The 18,102-nt window shown below is 38.5% G+C and overlaps 1 protein-coding gene across 1 annotated transcript in view; it reads left to right on the plus strand.

The window, feature by feature from the left end:
- The window catches only part of frem2a (FRAS1 related extracellular matrix 2a), a 323,263-nt gene extending 305,363 nt beyond the window's left edge, over positions 1-17,900 (plus strand). The window contains 4 exon segments of the mRNA XM_065005059.1: positions 5,077-5,264; positions 6,593-6,739; positions 17,317-17,508; positions 17,511-17,900. Of these exon segments, the coding sequence (XP_064861131.1) occupies positions 5,077-5,264; positions 6,593-6,739; positions 17,317-17,508; positions 17,511-17,855 (872 nt within the window). The 3' untranslated portion in view covers positions 17,856-17,900.
- The last annotated feature ends 202 nt before the right edge of the window (positions 17,901-18,102 follow it).

Raw genomic sequence — 18,102 nt, forward strand, 5'->3', positions numbered from 1 at the left:
CATGAAAGCGTCGCTCACTGACCAAATTTGGTGTCTTATAGGATATACTACACCCCTAATGATATAGTGAAGTCTTGTTACATTCTAGGATCTCTGAGGAATACATACGAATGTGATTTGACTGGTTTAAACAAAGTTTAGGGTTAGATTTTCACAGATTCCTTTCTTTGCAAATTGAACACAAAAAACGATCGTGCTATAGGGACCTTTTTAGGATATCAAAAAGGATTTTATCAAACAAAACGACACTTCATGTTATCTCTGGGACCCTTTGGATGATAAATCAGAAACGATCGTGCTATATGGACATTTTTAGGATATGAAAAAGGATTTTATCAAACAAAACAACACTTCATGTTATCTCTGGGACCCTTTGGATGATAAATCAGAGCAGGATTTCAGAATGTAAGAATACATTTCACCTTCAGAGGTGAATTTATCAAACCTATCGCAGTGAAAACAGTTTTCTGTTGTTAGGAGCTCTCCTCAAACAATAGCATGGCATTTTTTTTGCAGTAATAGCTACCGTAAATTAGACAGTGCAGTTATATTATCACGAATTTAAGCTTTCAGCCAATTGTTGTTTCTCTAAAATCTGCGATTGTGACACAAGGCGCTGCATGATCTACAACTGTCCCGTTAACGGGACGCCTATTTAATAACACAAGATACATATTGGTCTCCACTAGGCTACAACCTACACGTGTCTAGTATACGTAGAGACTGGACACTTCAGTGTGCAACAGGTCGATGTAATTGCCATCACACTGCACACTGCCCTATCCCACCTGGACAAGAGGAATACCTATGTAAGAATGCTGTTCATTGACTACAGCTCAGCATTCAACACCATAGTACCCTCCAAGCTCATCATCAAGCTGGAGGCCCTGGGTCTCAACCCCGCCCTGTGCAACTGGGTCCTGGACTTCCTGACAGGCCGCCCCCAGGTGGGGAAGGTAGGAATCAACACCTCCACTTCGCTGACCCTCAACACTGGGGCCCGACAAAGGTGCATGCTCAGCCCCCTCCTGTACTCCCTGTTCACCCATGACTGCGTGGCCATGCACGCCTCCAACTCAATCATCCAGTTTGCTGACAACATAACAGCAGTAGGGTGATTACCAACAACGATTGACAGCCTACAGGGAGGAGGTGAGGGCACTCGGAGTGTGGTGTCAGGAAAACAACCTCCCCCTCAACATCAACAAAACAATGTAGATAATCGTGGACTTCAGGAAACAGCAGAGGGTTCCACATCAAAGGGACAGCAGTGGAGATGGTGGAATATTTTTAGTTCCTGGGTGGTACACATCGCAGACAAACTGAAATGGTCCACCCACACAGACAGTGTGGTGAAGAAGGTGCAACAGCATCTCTTCAACATGAGGAGGCTGAAGAAATTTAGCTTGTCACCCAAAACCCTGACATACTTTTACAGATGCACAATCGAGAGCATCTTGTCGGGCTGTATCACAGCCTGGTACGGCAACTGCACCGCCCACAACCGTAAGGCTCTCCAGAGGGTAGTGCATCAGTGGGGGAAAACTTCCTGCCCTCCAGGACACCTACAACAGCCGATGTCACAGGAAGGCCAAAAGGACCATCAAGGACAACAACCACCCGAGCCACTGCCTGTTCACACTGCTACCATACAGAAGGTGAGGTCAGTACAGGCTCATCAAAGCTGGGACCCAGAGAATGAAAAACAGCTTCAATCTCAAAGCCATCAGACTGCTAAACAGCAATCACTAACTCAGAGAGGCTGCTGTCTACATTGAGACCCAATCACTGGACACTTTAGTAAATGGATCGCTAGTCACTTTAAAATTTCTTTGGGATCGGTGTCTCTTCCATGGGATGGTTGAGCTAACGTAGGCTAATGCGATTAGCATGAGGTTGTCAGTAACAAGAACATTTGCCAGGATATCGACATATCTGATATTGTCAGAAAGCTTAAATTCTTGTTAATCTAACTGCACTGTCCAATTTACAGTAGCTATTACAGTGAAAGAATACCATGCTGTTTGAGGAGAGTGCACAGTTTAGAGCGTGAAGAGTTATTAATAAACTAATTAGGCACATTTGGGCAGTCTTAATACAACAGTGTGAACAGAAATGCAATGGTTCATTGGATCAGTCTAAAACATTGCACATACACTGATGCCATCTAGTGGCCAAAATCTAAATTGCACATGGGCTGGAATAATACAGTATGACCTTTCTCTTGCATTTCAAAGATGATGGTACAATAAAATACGTAAGAAAGTTTTTGTCTTTTACCAGTGTTATATTCTACTACATTCCTTTCACATTTCCATAAACTTCAAAGTGTTTCCTTTCAAATGGTACCAAGAATATGCATATCCTTGCTTCAGGGCCCGAGCTACAGGCAGTTAGATTTGGGTATTTTATTTTAGGAGAAAATTGAAAAAAGCGTGTAATTCTTAATTAACAATGTCACTTTAAATAATGTTTACATATCTTACATTACTCATATCATATATATATATATATTGTATTTTATACCATCTATTGCACCATGCCTATGCCGCTCGGCCATCGCTCATCTATATATTTATATGTACATATTCCCATTCACCCCTTTAGATTTGTGTGTATTAGGTAGTTGTTGGGGAATTGTTAGATTACTTGTTAGATATTACTGCACTGTCGGAACTAGAAGCACAAGCATTTCGCTACACTCACATTAACATCTGCTAACCATGTGTATGTCACCAATACATTTTGATTTGATTTAGTTTATCCTAAGGTTACAAATGAACTGTCAAAATGCAGTTAATTTGTTTCCTGGGGTCATCTAGAGGTTAGCGCTGTTGATCACATATAGGCCTACCGTGTCAGAGTGTGCTTGATTCTGGCCCACACCCTTCTGCCACAAAGTAGTTACACATTTCAAGTCTGGACAGTTCAGGGTCATTTTACCCCCCGATCTTCATAAGAAATGACCGGTCACTTTTGGAGAACATGAATAGTAATCAAATAAAATCATTTGGTTGCAAGCAGGACTAAGGCAGAGGGAAAGAGGCGCGCATCTGTCACCATCATTACTCACACCCGTCACCATCATTACTCACACCTGTCACCATCATTACTCACACCTGTCACCATCATTACTCACACCTGTCACCATCATTACTCACACCTGTCACCATCATTACTCACACCTATCACCATCATTACTCACACCTGTCACCATCATTACTCACACCTGTCACCATCATTACTCACACCTGTCACCATCATTACTCACACCTGTCACCATCATTACTCACACCTGTCACCAGCATTACTCACACCTGTCACCATCATTACGAACACATGTTCCCATCAATACTCACACCTGTTACCATCAATACTCTCACCTGTTACCATCATTACTCACACCTGTCACCATCATTACCCACACCTGTTACCATCATTATTCACACCTGTTACCACCTGTTACCATCATTACTCACACCTGCTACCATCATTACCGACATCTATCACCATCATTACTCACACCTGTTACCATCATTACTCACACCTGTCACCATCATTATGCACACCTGTCACCATCATTATGCACACCTGTTACCATCAATACTCACACCTGTCACCATCATTATGCACACCTGTTACCATCAATACTCACACCTGTCACCATCATTACTCACACCTGTCACCATCATTATGCACACCTGTTACCATCAATACTCACACCTGTTACCATCATTACTCACACCTGTTACCATCATTACCCACACCTGTTACCACCTGTCACCATCATTACTCACACCTGTCACCATCATTACTCACACCTGTTACCACCTGTCACCATCATTACTCACACCTGTCACCATCATTACTCACACCTGTCACCATCATTACTCACACCTGTCACCATCATTCCGCACACCTGTCACCATCATTACTCACACCTGTCACCATCATTACTCACACCTGTCACCATCATTACTCACACCTGTCACCGTCATTACGCACATCAGCGCTCATTGGACTCAACTGGACTCCTTCACGTTTTGATTGCCTTCCCTATATCTGTCTTTTTCCTCTGTTTCGTCTCCGTATCAGCATAATGGTTGTTTCCAATTTCCCCTGTCCAGACGCTGTCTGTATTCTGTTCCTGTCCAGGGTTATTAAGTGTGCACTCCCTGTACCTGCTTCTCGTCTCCAGAGTCGATCCTTACACCAATAGGCTACATTCTGTAGACTAACCATTAGTTACATAGTTCAGCTTTAAGTACTAGTCACACATTTAGTTGGGTAATTTTTACACCTTATAGTAAATTGTGACAGCAAACAAAAAGAGCAAAGCCTGCCAGCACCATTTTGCAGATGTCCTCTAGCACAGGTAGTCTTCAATGAAGACAGTTTAAATTACGGCCAATCAAAGGTAACTTAATATCTATCAATATACTCAATTTCATAAAAAAGATTAAATGGTACTCGAGACAATGGAATAATTTGCCAATTTCAATAGCATTAATTGAAAATTAATCTCCCAACCTACTGCGTTACAATTTAGGCGCTTATCGGTGCCAAAGTCTGCCATGTTCCACCCTATTTATGGGTACGGGTAAAAGGGCTACACGGAACATGATTGTTATTGATTATAATCACTACTGAAACAGACCGTTGCTTCTCTATTCTCTCTGCCTACGTACCTCCCTCCCCTGCCCTCCTCTCCACCTCCCTCCCCTCCCCTCCTCTCCACCTCCCTCCCTCCTCTCCACCTCCCTCCCCTCCCCTCCTCTCCACCTCCCTCCCCCTCCTCTCCACCTCCCTCCCCTCCCCTCCTCTCCACCTCCCCTCCCCTCCTCTCCACCTCCCTCCCCTCCTCTCCACCTCCCTCCCCTCCCCTCCTCTCCACCTCCATCCCCTCCCCTCCTCTCCACCTCCCTCCCCTCCACCTCCCTCCCCTCCTCTCCACCTCCCTCCCCCCCTCCTCTCCACCTCCCTCCCTCCCCTCCCCTCCCCTCCACCTCCCTCCTCCACCCACTACCCCTCCGCCCCCTCCCCTCTCCTCCCTCCCCTCCCCATCTCCCTCTCCAGGTGATACTATCTACGGTCTTGTGATGGTGGACCCTGTTCAGAACCTGGGGGACTCTTTTTTCTGCAACATAGAGAAGGTGTACCTGTGCACCGGCGTGGATGGATACGTACCCAAGTACAACCCCACTAACTTTGAGTTTGGATGTCTGGCTGAATCTCCCTCTCTGCTCTACCACTTCAAGATCTTAGTGAGTATAGCAGCCTGTAGTCAGTCAGACTCTCCCTCTCTGCTCTACCTACTAAAGACCTGTACACAACTTCAAATTACATCCTAATAAACAACTTAAAATCACATCCTAATAAACACCTAGAAACAACTTAAAATCACATCCCAATAAACACCTAGAAACAACTTAAAATCACATCCCAATAAACACCTAGAAACAACTTAAAATCACATCCCAATAAACACCTAGAAACAACTTAAAATCACATCCTAATAAACACCTAGAAACAACTTAAAATTACATTCTAATAATGAACTTAATCACATCCTAATAAAGAACTTAAAAGCACATCCTAATACACTCCTAGAAACAACATAAATCACATCCAAATATACAACTTAAAATCACATCCTAATAAACATCTAGAAACAACTTAAAATCACAACCTACATAACACCTAGAAACAACTTAAAATTACATTCTAATAATGAACTTAATCACATCCTAATAAAGAACTTAAAAGCACATCCTAATACACTCCTAGAAACAACATAAATCACATCCAAATATACAACTTAAAATCACATCCTAATAAACACCTAGAAACAACATAAATCACATCCAAATATACAACTTAAAATCACATCCTAATAAACACCTAGAAACAACATAAAATCACATCCCAATAAACAACTTAAAATCACATCCTACAAGACACCTAGAAACAACTTAAAATCACATCCTAATAAAAAACACTTAAAATCCCAATTGACAACTTAAAATTACATCCTAATTAACATCCTAGAAAACAACTTAAAATCACATCCTAATTAACAACTTAAAATTCCATCCTAATAAACACCCTAGACACAACTTAAAATCAAGCTATTTATCACATTAGTACAATGTCTAAATCTCCTAATGTAAAATATGCATGTTTTTTCCTTTAATAAATCATGAGGAAGAATACAAAATGAATGTAATGTAGCAACGACAAGTGTGTTGAATTATGAATGTAAGCATCAGAGAGTCCTGTAGAACAGAAAGGACCCGAGAAAGCTTTGTTGATGCTGAGTTCACCTCAGAAAAAAATAGATATCACCCAAAGATGACATCACATCAAGAACTCTCTTCTACCTCTCAATGTTGCTGTCAATAACTCTCTTCTACCTCTCAATGTTGCTGTCGAGTGCTATCACTGCATTTCACTACAGTCGATCTTTATTTTATCATTCTGTCTGTGTATTCTCTTTAGTGATAATCAATACTCTACTCTCTACTCCTCGTGTGTGTCCCCCCCCTTCTCTCTCCCCTCGTCTTCCTCTCCGCTCCTCCTCCTCCCCCTACAGGACAAGGCCCAGCCCGAGACTCAGGCCCGTGGGTTTGGTGATGTGGATTTTAATGCAATGTTGGCTGTAGACGACCCCTCAGCTCTCTCTCTGGTCAGACAGCCTGGGACAGATGGATTCAGACTGGACTCTACGGCCATGTTCCAGGTACTGTGTTCTACTATAGTATACTGTGGTGTACTGTAGTATACTGTACTGTGTTCTACTATAGTATACTGTGGTGTACTGTAGTATACTGTACTGTGCTCTACTATAGTATACTGTGGTGTACTGTAGTATACTGTACTGTGCTCTACTATAGTATACTGTACTGTACTGTAGTGTACTATACTGCACTGTGTTCTACTATAGTATACTGTACTGTGTTCTGCTATAGTATATTGTACTGTGTTCTACTATAGTATACTGTACTGTACTGTAGTGTGCTATACTGCACTGTGCTCTACTATAGTATACTGCACTGTGTTCTACTATAGTATACTGTACTGTGTTCTGCTATAGTATACTGTACTGTGTTCTGCTATAGTATACTGTACTGTACTGTGTTCTACTATAGTATACTGTACTGTACTGTAGTGTGCTATACTGCACTGTGTTCTACTATAGTATACTGTACTGTGTTCTACTATAGTATACTGTACTGTGTTCTACTATAGTATACTGTACTGTACTGTGTTCTACTATAGTATACTGTACTGTGTTCTGCTATAGTATACTGTACTGTGTTCTACTATAGTATATTGTACTGTGTTCTGCTATAGTATACTGTACTGTACTGTGTTCTACTATAGTATACTGTACTGTGTTCTGCTATAGTATACTGTACTGTGTTCTGCTATAGTATACTGTACTGTACTGTGTTCTACTATAGTATACTGTACTGTACTGTAGTGTGCTATACTGCACTGTGCTCTACTATAGTATACTGTACTGTGTTCTACTATAGTATACTGTACTGTGTTCTACTATAGTATACTGTACTGTGTTCTACTATAGTATACTGTACTGTGTTCTGCTATAGTATACTGTACTGTGTTCTGCTATAGTATACTGTACTGTACTGTAGTGTGCTATACTGCACTGTGCTCTACTATAGTATACTGCACTGTGTTCTACTATAGTATACTGTACTGTGTTCTACTATAGTATACTGTACTGTGTTCTACTATAGTATACTGTACTGTGTTCTACTATAGTATACTGTACTGTGTTCTACTATAGTATACTGTACTGTGTTCTACTATAGTATACTGTACTGTGTTCTACTATAGTATACTGTACTGTGTTCTGCTATAGTATATTGTACTGTGTTCTACTATAGTATACTGTACTGTACTGTAGTGTACTATACTGCACTGTGTTCTACTATAGTATACTGTACTGTGTTCTGCTATAGTATATTGTACTGTGTTCTACTATAGTATACTGTACTGTACTGTAGTGTGCTATACTGCACTGTGCTCTACTATAGTATACTGCACTGTGTTCTACTATAGTATACTGTACTGTGTTCTACTATAGTATACTGTACTGTGTTCTACTATAGTATACTGTACTGTACTGTGTTCTACTATAGTATACTGTACTGTGTTCTACTATAGTATACTGTACTGTACTGTGTTCTACTATAGTATACTGTACTGTGTTCTGCTATAGTGTACTGTGTTCTACTATAGTATACTGTACTGTGTTCTGCTATAGTATACTGTACTGTGTTCTGCTATAGTATACTGTACTGTACTGTGTTCTACTATAGTATACTGTACTGTACTGTAGTGTGCTATACTGCACTGTGCTCTACTATAGTATACTGCACTGTGTTCTACTATAGTATACTGTACTGTGTTCTACTATAGTATACTATACTGTGTTCTACTATAGTATACTGTACTGTGTTCTACTATAGTATACTGTACTGTGTTCTACTATAGTATAATGTACTGTGTTCTACTATAGTATACTGTACTGTGTTCTGCTATAGTATACTGCACTGTACTGTAGTGTTCTCTACTATAGTACACTGTACCGAGCTCTACTATACTGTACTGTGTTCTACTATAGTATACTGTACTGTGCTCTAATATAGTGTACTGTACTGTGCTCTACTATAGTATACATGCATATTTTCTGCTATAGTATACTGTACTGTGTTCTGCTATAGTATACTGTACTGTGTTCTGCTATAGTATACTCTACTGTGCTCTACTATACTATACTGCACTGTGTTCTACTATAGTATACTGTACTGTGTTCTGCTATAGTATACTGTACTGTGTTCTGCTATAGTATACTGCACTGTGTTCTACTATAGTATACTGTACTGTGTTCTGCTATAGTATACTGTACTGTGTTCTGCTATAGTATACTGCACTGTGTTCTACTATAGTATACTGTACTGTACTGTGATCTGCTATAGTATACTGTACTGTGTTCTACTATAGTATACTGCACTGTGTTCTGCTATAGTATACTGTACTGTGCTCTAATATACTATACTGCACTGTGTTCTACTATAGTATACTGTACTGTGTTCTGCTATAGTATACTTTACTGTGTTCTGCTATAGTATACTGTACTGTGTTCTGCTATAGTATACTGTACTGTGTTCTGCTATAGTATACTGTACTGTGTTCTGCTATAGTATACTGTACTGTGTTCTGCTATAGTATACTGTACTGTGTTCTACTATAGTATACTGTACTGTGTTCTTCTATATAGTATACTGTACTGTGTTCTACTATAGTATACTGTACTGTGTTCTGCTATAGTATACTGTACTGTGTTCTACTATAGTATACTGTACTGTGTTCTACTATAGTATACTGCACTGTGTTCTACTATAGTATACTGTACTGTGTTCTACTATAGTATACTGTACTGTGTTCTACTATAGTATACTGTACTGTGTTCTACTATAGTATACTGTACTGTGTTCTACTATAGTATACTGTACTATGTATACTGTGTTCTACTATAGTATACTGTACTGTGTTCTGCTATATAGTATACTGTACTGTGTTCTACTATAGTATACTGTACTGTGTTCTGCTATAGTATACTGTACTGTGTTCTGCTATAGTATACTGTACTGTACTGTGTTCTACTATAGTATACTGTACTGTACTGTAGTGTGCTATACTGCACTGTGCTCTACTATAGTATACTGCACTGTGTTCTACTATAGTAAACTGTACTGTGTTCTACTATAGTATACTGTACTGTGTTCTACTATAGTATACTGTACTGTGTTCTACTATAGTATACTGTACTGTGTTCTACTATATTATACTGCACTGTGTTCTACTATAGTATACTGTACTGTGTTCTACTATAGTATACTGTACTGTGTTCTACTATAGTATACTGTACTGTGTTCTGCTATAGTATACTGCACTGTACTGTACTGTGTTCTACTATAGTACACTGTACTGTGCTCTCTAGTATACTGTACTGTGTTCTACTATAGTATACTGTACTGTGCTCTAATATAGTGTACTGTACTGTGCTCTACTATAGTATACATGTATGTTTTCTACTATAGTATACTGTTCTGTGTAGTATACTGTACTGTGTTCTGCTATAGTATACTGTACTGTGTTCTGCTATAGTATACTCTACTGTGCTCTACTATACTATACTGCACTGTGTTCTACTATAGTATACTGTACTGTGTTCTGCTATAGTATACTGTACTGTGTTCTGCTATAGTATACTGCACTGTGTTCTACTATAGTATACTGTACTGTGTTCTGCTATAGTATACTGTACTGTGTTCTGCTATAGTATACTGCACTGTGTTCTACTATAGTATACTGTACTGTGTTCTACTATAGTATACTGTACTGTACTGTGTTCTGCTATAGTATACTGTACTGTGTTCTACTATAGTATACTGCACTGTGTTCTGCTATAGTATACTGTACTGTGCTCTAATATACTATACTGCTCTGTGTTCTACTATAGTATACTGTACTGTGTTCTGCTATAGTATACTTTACTGTGTTCTGCTATAGTATACTGTACTGTGTTCTGCTATAGTATACTGTACTGTGTTCTGCTATAGTATACTGTACTGTGCTCTAATATACTATACTGTACTGTGTTCTGCTATACTATACTGTACTGTGTTCTGCTATAGTATACTTTACTGTGTTCTGCTATAGTATACTGTACTGTGTTCTACTATAGTATACTGTACTGTGTTCTGCTATAGTATATTGTACTGTGTTCTACTATAGTATACTGTACTGTACTGTAGTGTACTATACTGCACTGTGTTCTACTATAGTATACTGTACTGTGTTCTGCTATAGTATATTGTACTGTGTTCTACTATAGTATACTGTACTGTACTGTAGTGTGCTATACTGCACTGTGCTCTACTATAGTATACTGTACTGTGTTCTACTATAGTATACTGTACTGGGTTCTACTATAGTATACTGTACTGTACTGTGTTCTACTATAGTATACTGTACTATGTTCTACTATAGTATACTGTACTGTACTGTGTTCTAATATAGTATATTGTACTGTGTTCTGCTATAGTATACTGTACTGTGCTCTACTATAGTATACTGTACTGTGTTCTGCTATAGTATACTGTACTGTGTTCTGCTATAGTATACTGTACTGTACTGTGTTCTACTATAGTATACTGTACTGTACTGTAGTGTGCTATACTGCACTGTGCTCTACTATAGTATACTGCTATAGTATACTGTGCTCTAATATAGTATACTGCACTGTGTTCTACTATAGTATACTGTACTGTGTTCTGCTATAGTATACTGTACTGTGTTCTACTATAGTATACTGTACTGTAGCTGTGTTCTACTATAGTATACTGTACTGTGTTCTACTATAGTATACTGCACTGTGTTCTGCTATAGTATACTGTACTGTGTTCTATATATACTGTATACTGTATACTGTACTGTGTTCTACTATAGTATACTGTACTGTGTTCTGCTATAGTATACTTTACTGTGTTCTGCTATAGTATACTGTACTGTGTTCTGCTATAGTATACTGTACTGTATTCTACTATAGTATACTGTACTGTGCTCTAATATACTATACTGTACTGTGTTCTGCTATACTATACTGTACTGTGTTCTACTATAGTATACTGTACTGTGTTCTACTATAGTATACTGTACTGTGCTCTACTATAGTATACTGTACTGTGTTCTACTATAGTATACTGTACTGTGTTCTACTATAGTATATACTGTACTGTGTTCTACTATAGTATACTGTACTGTACTGTCCTACTATACTGTACTGGTTCTACTATAGTATACTGTACTGTGTTCTGCTATAGTATATTGTACTGTGTTCTACTATAGTATACTGTACTGTACTGTAGTGTACTATACTGCACTGTGTTCTACTATAGTATACTGTACTGTGTTCTACTATAGTATACTGTACTGTGTTCTACTATAGTATACTGTACTGTTCTACTATAGTATGCTATACTGTTCTACTATAGTATACTGTACTGTGTTCTACTATAGTATACTGTACTGTGTTCTACTATAGTATACTGTACTGTGTTCTACTATAGTATACTGTACTGTGTTCTACTATAGTATACTGTACTGTGTTCTACTATAGTATACTGTACTGTGTTCTACTATAGTATACTGCAATGTACTGTTCTCTACTATAGTACACTGTACCGAGCTCTACTATACACTGTGTTCTACTATAGTATACTGTACTGTGTTCTAGTGTACTGTACTGTGCTCTACTATAGTATACATGCATATTTTCTGCTATAGTATACTTTACTGTGTTCTACTATAGTATACTGTACTGTGTTCTGCTATAGTATACTGTACTGTGCTCTACTATACTATACTGCACTGTGTTCCTAGTGGTTAGTAGCGTTCTGACTATAGTATACTGTAAGTGTTGCATAGCTGATACTGCACTGTGTTCTACTATTTACTGTACTGTCATCTGCTATAGTATACACTGGGTATATAACTGCACTGTATCTACTATAGTATACTGTACTGTGTTCTGCTATAGTATACTGTACTGTGTTCTGCATATAACTGTTTGCAAATAAATTCACTAAAAATCTACTATAGTATACTGTACTGTGTTCTGTCTATAGTATACTTTACTGTACTGCTATAGTGAAACTGTACTGTGTTCTGCTATAGTATACTGTACTGTTTCTGGAGAACTTGTACTGTGCTGACTATAATACTGTACTGTTTCTGCTATACTATACTGTACTGTGTCTACTATAGTATACTGTACTGTGTTCTGCTATAGTATATTGTACTGTGTTCTACTATAGTATACTGTACTTTCTTACTATACTGCACTGTGTTCTAATAGTATACTGTATGTTTGTGCTAAATAATCAAAAACACATTATACTGTTGAACTGTAGTGTGCTATACTGCACTGTACTCTACTATAGTATACTAACTGTGTTCTACTATAGTATACTGTACTGTGTTCTGCTATAGTATACTGTACTGGTTCTACTATAGTATACTGTACTGTACTGTGTTCTACTAAATACTGTACTGTGTTCTACTATAGTATACTGTACTGTGTTCTACTATAGTATACTGTACTGTACTGTGTTCTACTATAGTATATTGTACTGTGTTCTGCTATAGTATACTGTACTGTGCTCTACTATAGTATACTGTACTGTGTTCTGCATAGTATACTGTACTGTGTTCAGCCATAGGATACTGTACTGTACTGTGTTCTACTATAGTATACTGTACTGTACTGTAGTGTGCATACTGCACTGTGCTCTACTATAGTATACTCACTGTGTTCTACTATAGTATACTGTACTGTGTTCTACTATAGTGTACTGTACTGTGTTCTACTATAGTATACTGTACTGTGTTCTACTATAGTATACTGTACTGTGTTCTACTATAGTATACTGTACTGTGTTCTACTATAGTATACTGTACTGGGTTCTACTATACAGACAGAAGGAGGAGAGGGAAAGAGAGGGTGTGGGAGTATACTGCACTGTGTCCTACTATAGTATACTGTACTGTGTTGTACTATAGTATATGGTACTGTGTTCTACTATAGTATACTGCACTGTGTTCTACTATAGTATACTGTACTGTGTTCTACTATAGTATACTGTACTGTGTTCTAGCATAGTATACTCTGGTCTACTATAGTATACTGTACTGTGTTCTGCTATAGTATATTGTACTGTGTTCTACTATAGTATACTGTACTGTACTGTAGTGTACTATACTGCACTGTGTTCTACTATAGTATACTGTACTGTTTCTGCTATAGTATATTGTACTGTCTTCTACTATAGTATACTGTAGTATTTTTATACTGCACTGTCTCTACTATAGTATACTGCACTGTGATTAGTATACTGTACTGTGTTCTACTATAGTATACTGTTCTGGGTTCTACTATAGTATACTGTACTGTACTGTGTTCTACTATAGTATACTGTACTGTGTTCTCTACTATAGTATACTGTACTGTACTGTGTTCTACTATAGTATACTGTACTGTGTTCTGCTATAGTATACTGTACTGTGTTCTACTATAGTATAATGTACTGTGTTCTGCTATAGTATACTGTACTGTGTTCTGCTATAGTATACTGTACTGTACTGTGTTCTACTATAGTATACTGTACTGTACTGGGTGCTATACTGCACTGTGCTCTACTATAGTATACTGCACTGTGTTCTACTTAGTATACTGTACTGTGTCTCTACTATAGTATACTGTACTGTGCTCTACTATAGTATACTGTACTGTGTTCTACTATAGTATACTGTACTGTGTTCTACTATAGTATACTGTACTGTGTTCTACTATAGTATACTGCACTGTGTTCTACTATAGTATACTGTACTGTGTTCTACTATAGTATACTGTACTGTGTTCTACTATAGTATACTGTACTGTGTTCTGCTATAGCTATACTGCACTGTACTGTAGTGTCTCTGACTATAGTACACTGTACCGAGCTCTACTATACTGTACTGTGTTCTACTATAGTATACTGTACTGTGTCTAATATAGTGTACTGTACTGTGCTCTACTATCATACATGCATATTTTCTGCTATAGTATACTGTACTGTGAGCTCTGCTATAGTATACTGTACTGTGTTCTGCTATAGTAGCTCTACTGTGCTCTACTATACTATACTGCACTGTGTTCTACTATAGTATACTGTACTGTGTTCTGCTATAGTATACTGCACTGTGTTCTACTATAGTATACTGTACTGTGTTCTGCTATAGTATACTGTACTGTGTTCTGCTATAGTATACTGCACTGTGTTCTGCTATAGTATACTGTACTGTGTTCTACTATAGTATACTGCACTGTGTTCTGCTATAGTATACTGTACTGTGCTCTAATATACTATACTGCTCTGTGTTCTACTATAGTATACTGTACTGTGTTCTGCTATAGTATACTTTACTGTGTTCTGCTATAGTATACTGTACTGTGTTCTGCTATAGTATACTGTACTGTGTTCTGCTAAGTATACTGTACTGTGCTCTAATATACTATACTGTACTGTGTCTCTGCTATACTATACTGTACTGTGTTCTGCTATAGTATACTTTACTGTGTTCTGCTATAGTATACTGTACTGTGTTCTACTATAGTATACTGTACTGTGTTCTGCTATAGTATATTGTACTGTGTTCTACTATAGTATACTGTACTGTACTGTAGTGTACTATACTGCACTGTGTTCTACTATAGTATACTGTACTGTGTTCTGCTATAGTATATTGTACTGTGTTCTACTATAGTATACTGTACTGTACTGTAGTGTGCTATACTGCACTGTGCTCTACTATCAGTATACTGTACTGTGTTCTACTATAGTATACTGTACTGGGTTCTCCTTCAGTATACTATACCTACTGTGTTCTCTATAGTATACTGTACTATGTTCTACTATAGTATACTGTACTGTACTGTGTTCTAATATAGTATATTGTGCTGTGTTCTCTATAGTATACTGTACTGTGCTCTACTATAGTATACTGTACTGTGTTCTGCTATAGTATACTGTACTGTGTTCTGCTATAGTATACTGTACTGTACTGTGTTCTACTATAGTATACTGTACTGTACTGTAGCAGCTATACTGCACTGTGCTCTACTATAGTATACTGCACTGTGCTCTAATATACTATACTGCACTGTGTTCTACTATAGTATACTGTACTGTGTTCTGCTATAGTATACTGTACTGTCTTTCACTATAGATACTGTACTGTGTTCTACTATAGTATACTGTCAACAGATAGCTATAGTATACTGACTGTGTTCTGCTATAGTATACTGTACTGTGCTCTAATATACTATACTGCACTGTGTTCTACTATAGTATACTGTACTGTGTTCTGCTATAGTATACTTTACTGTGTTCTGCTATAGTATACTGTACTGTGTTCTGCTATAGTATACTGTACTGTGTTCTGCTATAGTATACTGTACTGTGTTCTAATATACTATACTGTACTGTGTTCTGCTGACTATACTGTACTCTGTTCAATAGTATACTGTACTGTGTTCTGACCAATGTACTGTGCTACTATAGTATACTGTACTGGGTTCTACTATAGTATACTGTACTGTGTTCCTATAGTATATTGTACTGTGTTCTACTATAGTATACTGTACTGTACTGTCTTGTACCAACTGGAACTGTGCTTCTACTATAGTATACTGTACTGTGTTCTCTATAGTATATTGTACTGTCCTTCTACTATAGTATACTGTACTGTACTGTAGTGTGCTATACTGCACTGTGCTCTACTATAGTATACTCACTTCACTATAGTATACTGTACTGTGTTCTACTATAGTATACTGTACTGGGTTCTACTAACTATACTGTACTGTGTTCTACTATAGTATACTGTACTGTGTTCTACTATAGTATACTGTACTCAACAGATATTTAGTGTGTTCTACTATAGTATAATGTACTGTGTTCTACTATAGTATACTGCACTGTGTTCTACTATAGTATACTGCACTGTGTTCTACTATAGTATATTTGTGTTCTACTATAGTATACTATACTGTGCTCTAATATAGTATACTGTACTGTGTTCTGCTATAGTATACTGTACTGTGTTCTGCTATAGTATACTTTACTGTGCTCTACTATACTATACTGTACTGTGCTCTAATATAGTATACTGTACTGTGCTCTACTGGGGCGGCAGGGTAGCCTAGTGGTTAGAGCGTTGGACTAGTAATGGAAGGTTGCAAGCTGACAAGCTTGTGAAAACATTTGACCTCTGTCATTGCCAACAAAGGGTATATAACAAAGTATGAGATAAACTTTTGTTATTGACCAAATACTTATTTTCCACCATAATTTGCAAATAAATTCATTAAAAATCTTACTTTTTGTTCCTGATTTTGGCTGTCATAGTTGAATTGTACCTAAGGTGAAAATTACAGGCCTCTCTCATCTTTTTAAGTGGGAGAACTTGCACAATTGGTGGCTGACTAAATACTTTTTTGCCCCACTGTATGTTGTATACCAGATAGTTACAGTATGTTGTGTACCAGAGAGCAAGATAGATTTCTTCAAATACACAGAAAATAATTATTTATATAACAAATAATCAAAAACACATTAATTTGAACCCAGGTGTGCAGACAACATACTCTAACCTCTAACCTCTAACCTCCTGTCCCAGGTGGCTGCGGGTCGTGAGTGGTTCATCCACACCATCTACACCATCCGCCCCAAAGACAACGACAACCACGGCATCGGCAAGAGGAGCCTCGAGTACCACCACTCCCTGGTCGCCACGGGCAACGACCTCTCCATTACCCCCGGGGTCAAAGGTCAAGGTCACCGTGTGAGGAGGTCAGCCAGTGGATTGGTCGGAGCGGAGGTCCCCACGTGGCCGATGACATTGGAGCAGACAACAACCGCGGCACCAACATCATGCACATCGCCCTGGACCGTACCAAGAGGAGGGCAGCGGGGGGGTGGAGCTTGCGCCACCGTCTGGAACCAAGGGAGCTGAGCAGGGGGAGGGGGACGAGGGGTTGCCGACGGTGGTGGGGGTTGGTGGGAATGCTGCTTACCTTCCTCCTCATCATCATCCTCGTCCTGGTGGTCCGGTACAGACAGAAGGAGGAGAGGAAAGAGAGGGTGTGGGGGTCGGCGAGCACGGAAGGTATGATGGTGGCGAGGATGGACGACTGCAGCAACAGCTCAGAGGTCTAAGAGAGATGGACGGATTGAAAAAAAAATGGACAGAGTATTGAGGAGTATTTGGGCTTTTGTAATGTGTTTTTTCCCCTCTATCATTTTTCTACAATGTTACTGGAGTATTTTTTAAAAGCTCCATCTCGTGGATGTAAGTCAAGTGATTGAAAAGCTTCATCCTTGTATATTTAAACTCTCCCATTTAAAACACTATAGCTATAAAAGAAAAGCTGTGCTGCAATCAGTTTTGTGGTTTTAAAGACAG

Source organism: Oncorhynchus nerka, linkage group LG19 (genome assembly GCF_034236695.1).
Source record: "Oncorhynchus nerka isolate Pitt River linkage group LG19, Oner_Uvic_2.0, whole genome shotgun sequence".
Taxonomy (NCBI): Eukaryota; Metazoa; Chordata; class Actinopteri; order Salmoniformes; family Salmonidae; genus Oncorhynchus; species Oncorhynchus nerka.